This window comes from Alligator sinensis, unplaced genomic scaffold (assembly GCF_000455745.1).
Source record: "Alligator sinensis unplaced genomic scaffold, ASM45574v1 scaffold1031_1, whole genome shotgun sequence".
Lineage (NCBI taxonomy): Eukaryota > Metazoa > Chordata > Crocodylia > Alligatoridae > Alligator > Alligator sinensis.
Genome location: NW_005842167.1, coordinates 1334094 through 1344244, shown reverse-complemented (window position 1 = coordinate 1344244; position 10151 = coordinate 1334094). Strand labels below are relative to the sequence as shown.

Sequence of the window (10151 nt, the reverse complement as noted above, 5' to 3'; positions counted from 1 at the left end):
AGGAATAGTTTACCTGTGTTAGCCTGAAGTCAAGCAGAAGGCAGGGTAGATTTGCACCATATATATAAGCTTTTGTGAGAGTGGGGTGTCAATCTTTAGGTATTCATAAAGCAATAAGGGCCACTGATTATTACACCCACATTCCTAAAAGTGCTGGACTTACTGACAAATGGCTGCCCACTGCCCACCCTTCCAAGTTATTTGTCTACTACTCAATATAGCACATCAGTTAACTTTATCTGTTGAGCCAGCTGCAAAGGGAACTAAACCAAGCTTATGCATTCCATATCCATTTTACTTTGCAGAGACCAAAAAAAGCAGTGCAATACTTAACACTTACACCTGTGAAGCAAAATTCTTCAATTAATCCTCAACTGCCATATGCACTACACACATATGCATGCACACACATGCGCACACACAGATTTCCCCATTTTGCATAGAGATGATCAAGCAGAAAGATTTAGAGAATTGCCTAAGGCACTTAACAGGATGGGGAAGAAAATGTGTAGGAGGGATGTGGAAAAAACCCCAAAACGTAGCTGAAGAATAGAAAAAAATGAAAATAAAGGAAACTGGAAAAAGTAAAAAGGAGACTATAACAAGACGAGTATATTTTCTGAAAGATTCAGATACTCAAAAATGGCAAATGGGAGGTGACAAGTGATTAAAGAAGCAGAAATAACAGAGGTAGCTCAAGCACTGATGCTTCCTAGAAACCCATCCTCTAAGAATTATGCTGGACACCAATATCATGTTTGGAAGCAAATCACAGAACATTTATTTAAACCTTGCTATTTTGCAACAATAAAACTCAAGCTCCACATCTTTCCTTGTACAGTTTGTACTTCTTTGCAGTAACACCTGATAATGTGCAAAAACCTCTTGACAACAAGAGTCCACAGGGATCATTTTCTGTACTTCATGACATTCCCTATAATAGTAGCAGTCTCTTAGGAACAACAGGACACCATGCTGCTACTAATAGGCATCGACTGTACTGCTAGAGGCAGGCTGACATGCATGACCCCCACCCCTTGCTAATTATTATTATTTTTTGTTGTATGAGGAAAGATAAAATATTATGCACTCTATATTCAAATGTTTTGAGTAAAATGTCTAAATCTTTTAAATAAGAAGCCTTAAGTATTGTGTGATTAATATCATTCTCATCTACAATGCAACAGAAGTATTTATTATTTTAGGTCAAATTTTCAACCTTCATTCAACATTCATTCATATTTAGACATCTAAATAGAAGTGGTCTTATTTTCAGTGATGGCGAGTACCCCCAACTCCTACTTAAGCAAAAATGTACTTGCAAGTGATCAGACACTGTCTAAATTTAGGTACTCATCTTTGAAAATAGTGGTCTGTATTGTATTAAGTAAGATTTTATCACGAAGAAGCAAGGACAATTCCTATTTACACATAATTAAAACATTTCTTCAAAAATAAGGAAATTCAAAGGATGGCGATATCCTTATGGGGACACTTAAAGCTTGAAGAAAGCCATATATTATTCTCCATGTATTCAGATGTGACCACAGAAGTAAAGACCATCTTAAATAACTGTTATGCTAGCATGTAAGACTTAAATGCTTAGAGGGGTGGTGCAATATATGTTTCATTATCAAGTAAACTGGAAGTGATGATTTTACAAATGTCTGCTGCAGATCCCCTGAAAAATAATAGCTTACTGTTGTGTCACACACAGAAATATACAACATTTTGTTCTAAAGTTATTAGGGCAGTGATTCTCAACCAGTGACAAAGACTGGATGACCCATTTCCATGTGCCAGATCTGGCTTGCAGACCATGTTTAACCCCATCTTACAACAAATGGGTTGCAGTTATTTGTCATTCTGTGTTGTTTGTTTGGGACTTAAAATTTATCCAGGAGAAACAACATGTACAGCAACTGTGACAACAATTTACAAGGTTCACAGGATGAAAGTGCATTATAACTTGCAGTATAATAGAGTGGGATGATCCATAGTTTTCTATTTAGCTTAGCAAGTTTTGGAAGGGTGGCAACCTTTCATACTGCTGAAGATTTTTAGGGTGTCTTCACGGGTATTAGATATCAGAATGTAGTGATTCCCAGCCAGGGTGCCATAGCACCATAAAATATTAGCACTGTTAGGTGTGTAAACACTTACACATGATTCACAAGAAAAACTCAGAGGTTTCAAATAGAAAGACACAATGACACAAATGATCTGCCCCACTGTATTTTTGAGTTCTCTGCAAAAGCAGCATTGTTCTATTATTTTTCTGCAGTCAAAAGATGAGTGAAAGCTAACAGCTGGCATTTTTTGAGAGGTGCTCTGAATCTAAAAAAGGTTAAAAAACACTTTTACCTTGTATAAAAGACATAGAAGTGAGGAAACCAACACTGATTTCATAAGATACCAAGTTGTATGTGTAAAAGTCACCTGTAGTGAAATCCTATAGCTCTATTGAAGTCGGTAGCAAAATTCCTATTTACTTAATAAGAAAAAAGATTTCATCCCTGGTCACTTCTATACATTCCACAGCATTTTCAAATTAAAATAAGAACATTCTATATAATATAGTCAAAATATACCAGATAAATACATAAAATTGAGAAAATATTTTCTAGAAACCAGTGGTGATAATTTGACTGGTATAGTTGCTAGCAGGTAAACAGTGAAAACTGTGAAATGAGATCATAGTGCTTTCTTGTCATTTCTTTTACCCTACCTTGTGATCCTTGTGGGACATTGACACATTTCACCTATGTCTTGTAATGCTATGATTATCTGCAAATATACTCAAATAGTTATACCAAATGATTTCTAGTACAACGTTTTTTTTAACAGACCAATGTTCTCTACCAGGTAAAATAAAATTCCTTAAAATATCATCACATTTGTTTTTACAAACACTTTAGTTTCTAAAATGATATATAAGTATGTCTTAGTACATTTTCTAATACTAATTTAGTATTTCCTCATGTTACACAGTTATATCATTAATTAGTAATATGAATACTCAAATACCCTTTATCTAGTATTTCCCCTGAAATTATTTTGCATTCAAAGCTAAGAAACACACAGCTATAAAAATCAGTCAAAGTTTTCTTTGCCTTTCTAGAAGGAAATAGACCGTAACTAACCTTTACTAACCATAAAGGTAATTACAAATTTAAACCTTGAATTTAACTGCCTTTGTAGGGAGTCAGAAATACTTCAGAATTTAGTGCCACTAAACCACATATATAGGGAAAGGCTTTCTTATATCCATGTGCTATAACATCTTTAATGCAGAAAATCCCTTAATATTTAAATTATGTATATGTTTACTCTTTACAAAATAAATTATCTATAATTAAGAGATGTATGAAAAGTTGCTCTTTGTAGTATACACAATTGAGCTTGGATATGTGTAGAACACACACACACACACACACACAAAATACTCCACCTTTAAAGGTCTGCAGACACCTTCTGTGATATGCCCAACTACTTCTTGAATATTTTCTTCCACACCTATTGTTAATGCAAACAAACAATAATTATTATAGAAATGTATGTCCAACTTTTGCTTCTATACATTTGCTCATTTGTTTTATCATTGGGTGTTTGACTCATTGGGTGTTTGTATCATTGACTTCACCAAAAACAGTTCATACAAATTTGCTGTATCCTTGTGACAAAAATGCCTACTGGTCTCTATTAGCTTTGAGTCTTCAAGCAATTTAGAAATATTTGAATATACATTTGGCAATACAAGCTCCTGAACAAACACTATACACTCTTTAAAACAGACAGTTGTATAAATGATCTAGCGAGAAAACATCATAAGCCTGTTCAGCTAAGGAAAAACAAAAACAAAAACTAATGCCATTTCAAGCAGCCCAATTATCAGTGTCATTTCCCTTTGTGGTAAGTCAGAATTGGAAATGCAGGCGTCTACATCAACATTAGATACCTCTGCACCAACTCCCCCCATATATTATCCACACACTTGCTTCCTTGCAATATTATACAACAACTCTAACAAATTCTTGTTTTACTAGTAACTTGTTCAAGTTACTAGTGCAAATACATCCTTCATTATAAAGCAAAGCAATATATAAATAAAAACACTAACTTATCCCCTTTTCATTAAACAGAAATGAATTGGTGCATTGTAAGCAATTCTGTCATAAACAGAAGATGATCTACAGTTCTCAATTTATTACTGTCTCAAAATACATTAATGGAGTCAGTAATTCTCAAACTCTAATTTAAAACCTGTCAACACGAGTTCAACCTCAGATGACATTCACGTGATGAACTATAACTGAGTGTGGTTAAACCATGTGATAAAATCAGTTGACACCAAGCCATATTTTACTATTCTTATTTCAGATCAAAACACAATCTTTGAAACCATGTAAGGCACAATCAGGGCAGCCACAATGTCATTTTACGTTGATATATATGAGAAGGCACTTATAGAGAGCAGCTAAAGCAAAGAAACCATATCGAATGAAGAGCTTCAACCTCCTTTTCTAGCAGCTAGTTCCTAAAAGACAAGCATGGAGAGGATATGTTATCCCTTTTAACAGAGTTTACAGACAAGAGCACTCATGTTGTAGTGCTCATCAAGAAAACAGCAAATCCTTACACACAAAACAAGTGTATCAAGATGAGATCAACAAAAACAAATGTTATTACTGAATTAAAGCTGACATCTGAATTACAAAAAAAAAAAATGATCTCAAACACTGGCTGTTTACACAGTGACCAGGATTCAGTCATATTCTGGGTGCATATGCATTAACAATTTTTGCATTTTATTTAGTAAAAAGAAACTTGACAACATGATTAATAATACAATTATTAGTTTGCCACAAAGGATGATAAGATATCCACTTATTTTATTTGAAGTTATGGCATTTTGGAAGGGACTTGCCCAGAGGAAGAAAGCAGATATGAGGAACAAGCAGGAATAGAAACCTTTCCTAATTCCTCTTCAGCTGCTGGCTGTCCTCTGTTCCATCTCTGATCCTTGTTCTATCTGCCTTTCCAGGGAGAATAACTAGCTCATGCTTAATTTTGGATGCTGCCCTACAGTGCAGTTCCTTATGGAATGCAGTCCCTGCTGCATCTTCTTCAGAAGACTTTTTTCCCCAATTCTCCCCCTTCAGGTCAAAAGTCTGCAGGCAAGTGAAGTCCCTGCTGTTTTTCTTGGGTAGAATTCTACAGGAGAGAGAAAGATGAGCTGGTGTTTTCCTGGCCATCACATTAGGGTTTCAAAATTTCTCTACATTTGCTATCAGCCCTTAGACAATTAAATAGCACTACTGGTGGGTTTTATTCTACACTACAAAGCTCTTACGTGGTTTTAACCAACTAGGGTTATCTACTATGACTTTTTACATTTTTCCATAAATAGATAGATTTTTCTTCCACCAGAACAGGATCTACATCTTCCCATGATCCACAGCAGGTTGGACATGTAGCTTTGTCTTGGCAAAGCAAAGGAAAACTTCAGATAGTTATTAATCTATTTTTTCAATATATAATTCAATTATGGATATATTTTTTCCTTTTCTTTTGTACGTATCAGGTCACAGCCACAGTGTAAATATTCAGTTTATACAGATACCACAACAACGCCATAGTGTGTGTGTGTGTGTGTGTGTGTGTGTGTGTGTGTGTGTGTGTGTGTGTGTGTGTGTACACATACACAAAATAATACAGATTTAGGATAGAAATAAATTGTGACAATGCCAGTCATCTGAAAACCACATCAGCAGAGAATTCCATAAAAAACTTTTAGTATTTTAGGTGACATACCCGCTGGTCACAAGGTAGCACCATTGCACGAAATATACAATTGCTTAGCTAAAAATACAACTAATGCTTACAACCTTATATAGTTCCCACTGAAATCTTCCAATTACTTTCTGTGCGAATTGAAACAGGCACTTAAGAGTGGGATTCATCCCATGACTGGGTAGTAAACATTAGGGGCTACAGACTATACAGGTGGGATAAAACGGGGGAGGAAAGGCAGGGGTGTGGCGCTCTACATCAAAGAGCAATACACATCCTCAACTAACAGGATGGGGTCAGAGGAGGGGCAGACTGAAGTGCACTGGGTCAGAATACAGGGGGGTCATGGGAAAAGGGACTTAACAGTGGGGTCTACTACAGACCACCCAACCAAGGGGAAGAGCTGGACTGCGAATTCTCGGGTCAGCTTGTGGAGGTAGTTAAGTCAAAGGATGTAGTCATTATGGGTGATCTAAATTACCCGGACATCTGCTGGGAGGAGCAGTCAGCCATGTCTGACAGATCACAAAGGTTCACTGCTGAGATACAGGACCTCCACCTAACCCAGGAGGTGCACAGTCCCACCAGGGGGAATGCCCTGCTGGACCTGGTCCTGGCCACAGGCAATGACCTGGTGAGGGGACTCAAGATTCTTGACCACCTGGGAGACAGTGATCATCGCCTGCGGGAATTCACCATCCAGCACAGGGTATCAAGGACCTGAAGCAAGGCAGTAGCCCTTGACTTCAAGAGGGCCAGCTTCAATGAGTTGAGATTTGTAGGAGGGGCACTGGGGTCCTGGAGGGTAGGGGAACTGAGTGTCCAAGACGAGTGGTCATTCCTTAAGGAGATGATCTTCCGAGCACAAGGGGTGACAGTCCCAATGAGAATCAAAGGGCTCCCTTGGCTCACCAAGGGCATTTGGGAATGCTTTATTACCAAAAAGGAGGCATACACCCAGTGGAAGGGAGGGGCTATCACCAAAGAGGAGTATACCTCCATCGCTCGGGTCTGTAGAGGGGCTGTTAGGAAGACTAAAGCAGATACGGAACTAGGGCTAGCATCAAGGACAACAAAGTCTTTTTAAATATATATGGAGTATGAAGAAGGCACTTGGTAACATGGGGCCCCTGCAAGATACACTTGGAAATCTGGTGGTTGCACCAGAGAAAAAAGGCAGACCCTTTTTAACAAATTCTTTGTCTCCATTATTTTGTGCAGGGACCAGGACATCTCCCCCACCGGGATTCCGGACGGACTCAGGAGAGATTCCGCCGGGCCTAGGGTCAGGGAGGACGGAGTTAGGGAACTTTTGGAGGGGCTGGACGTGTTCAAATCAGCAGGTCCAGACACTCTCCACTCCAGAGTACCAAGGGAATTGGCAGGGGTCATCACGGGCTCCCTGGCATGGCTTTATGAGCACTCGTGGTGCTCTGGCCAGGTGCCAGAAGACTGGAAGGTCAATGCGGTCATCATTTTCAAAAACGGGAGGAGGGAGGACCCGGGCAACTATAGGGCCATTAGTCTTGCTTCGATCCTGGGAAAGCTCTTTGAGAAGATTATCAAGGAGCACATCTGTGAAGGACTAGCAGGTGGGATGATGCTCAGGGGCAACCAGCATGGGTTCATTGGGGCAGGTCCTGTCAGACCAACCTGATTGCCTTCTACGATCAGGTCACGAAATCACTGGACACAGGTGTCATGGTGGATGTAGTCTTTCTGGACTTCAGGAAGGCCTTTGACACGGTCTCCTACCCCATTCTCATTAAACAGCTAGGCAACTGTGGCATTGATGCCTACACAGTCAGATGGATCGCAAAATGGCTGAGGGGCCACACAGAGAGAGTGGTGGTGGATGGGTCATGTTCGGCCTGGAGAGATGTGGGCAGTGGAGCCCCACAAGGCTTGGGCCTCGGGCCCATACTGTTCAATTTCTTTATTAGCGATTTGGACGAGGGGGTGAAAAGCACCCTGTTCAAATTTGCTGACGACACCAAGATTTCATAGCAAGAGTTCATAGCAAGTGTCCTGATTCACTGGGAGACTTAGACATGAAATAGAGGACTTTCCTCAATTCCTAAGTTCTACATTCTCAGGCAGATTGCCCCACTCCCAGTGCCACCATCACCCACCCCAAGTGCAGTTCGGCCCAGTGCCCCTGCTGGGAAGAGCCTGGCAAAGCCCCAGCCCCAACCCCAGCCCACTGTGGCAGCCTGCTCACCCCATGCAGATCCAGCGGCACATGACCTAGAAAATACTTTTTACTACTAGATCAAACGAATATGACATCAAAATCCCCAACATACCAACAGGGAAACGTACCATGGCATTTTTACAGGCATACTTAAGAGACCTGCACCTGAGTTCTGAAGACTAGCAAGAAAGAGCCCCTTCTGAAGTGCAACATTAATGTGAAAGGCACAAAGCCTTTGAAATATTCCTTCTGATTAATGAGTTTCTGCTTTAGAAACATGTTGGTTGCAGTTTTCTAAGTCATCTAAAATATGACCTAACCACAGCAAAAGAACTAACATTCCAAGAGTTTAATTGTAGTTTTCAGACAAGTTGATAATTCCAACTTCAGCTTCCATAGATTAACAGTGTAGCCTTTAAAAATCTAAATAATACCTTGAGCTGTTACAAGTTTTAACAAAGCTTCCAGATGTTCTTTTTCAGAAGCTGTAGCTTGGTGCAGCCAGGCCAACATATCTCCTACATATCTAAGTTAGAACAAAAATTGTTACCATGGATTAAGAGTTTATTGTACAAATGATAAAAAGAGATTGAGCAATATACAGTTTCACTACAGTTGTACCTCAATGGATCATGGGAGTGCATCTCAATAGGTCGGGGAGTACCACCAGGACCTCCTCTGGTAAGAGCATCTATAAAACCACGGACTACTGAACTTCTTCTAGCTGTTCCAAACTCATCCAGAGTGTATCTGTAATTGAAATACAAAAAGTCAAATGAGCCATTCTGTTCTCAAAATTTAGATTAACCTAATTTAAAGAGACTAACACCAGTACCCTTTTTTTTTTTTTGGCAGTATCTAATGTTACATCAACACATGCATTTTAAAGGGACTCCAAACTTTCTCATTTGTGTTACCACTAAAAATCTCATTCAAGATGACTTTGCTTCTGCCACAGGAAAAGAGTGCAATCGAAAAATTAAATATAGAAGTCACAGCATTTATCAGAACCACAGAAGTGGAAGGACCTTAAGTCCTATGCCCTGCCCAGATTCAGAATAAGCTACTTATAGACATCTCTCTGAGATGTGCTCATCCAGGTTATTCTTGACAGCCTCCACAGACGGAGACTCCACAACCTCCCTATGCAGTTTGTTCCTTTGTCATGCTACTCTCAGTAAGGATTTTTCCTCTCTGAGTTTCAATAAAATATAAATCTGCTTGGTAGTGATTTAAATTCATAGTTTCTTTTTCTACTCTGTGGCAAAGGAGGACAATTTTTCTTGTCTTGTTTCTGGCAGCCTTTCAAATATTTGAGAAATACTATCATGTTTGCTTCATAAAACACTGGCTAATATTAAAGAAAATACATTTTCTCATATAAAAGCTGTTACGTATTTTTCCCTAACAGGCCCTGATTTCACTTTAACCAGGCTCCCTTTACGTTCACTTACTGCTACCCAAAGTTGAAGGAATAAATAACAAAAGTTTTATTCATCTTGATTATAAATTATTATGTGCTTTATTTTTCTCTGTTGCAGAGTAAGCACACTGACAGCAACTTAAATTTCTACACAATCAATTATATTTTAACCCCAAAATATAAAAGTGTGCAGAGTGCCTCTGTATGGTAGTAAAAAAAAAATATATATATATATGCTATTTGATGAGTTGAGTGAACATGTATGTTGAAATACGTTTAAAAACTTGCAAAAGGTAACTGATTAAAAGCACCAGAGACCTCACGTCTGCTGATTATTGACAGAACGGGAGCAGCAGTTCCTCACTGAAAAGTATAGAAGACCACAAACCAAATAAGCTTATTTTTTTCAAGTAAGCAATGATATAATAGAAAACCACAAATACAACAGCTAAGTCTTATGATATTGCTTTCCTCGTTGGTTTTGAAAATGGTAATATACTACTGAAAATTTTATTTGTAAGAAGAACAGAAAATTCTGGTTTTCTTCTTGCTCTCAGTAGAGTGTAACATAACTGACCTGATCCTTCACACAAAAATTCAGTAACATCTATTGTATGTAATAGAGTATTTACTATTACTTTATTATAAACATTCATTATGAGGAAGGAAAACAGTATTTGGATTCTTTTCATCTCTGCAACAATAGATCAAACTCCCAATAGGGCTTAATCACTGGCAAGG

The 10151-nt window shown here is 38.6% G+C and overlaps 1 protein-coding gene across 2 annotated transcripts in view; it reads right to left on the bottom strand.

Annotated features, from left to right (window-relative positions):
• The window catches only part of COG6 (component of oligomeric golgi complex 6), a 106693-nt gene that overhangs the window by 30664 nt on the left and 65878 nt on the right, over positions 1 to 10151 (bottom strand). For both annotated transcript variants that reach the window (XM_006025780.3, XM_025206637.1), the window contains exons 9-11: positions 8609 to 8737; positions 8422 to 8513; positions 3452 to 3516 (exon numbers count right to left, since the gene is read on the bottom strand). In XM_006025780.3, the coding sequence (XP_006025842.1) occupies positions 3452 to 3516; positions 8422 to 8513; positions 8609 to 8737 (286 nt within the window). The remainder of the gene's footprint in view (positions 1 to 3451; positions 3517 to 8421; positions 8514 to 8608; positions 8738 to 10151) is intronic.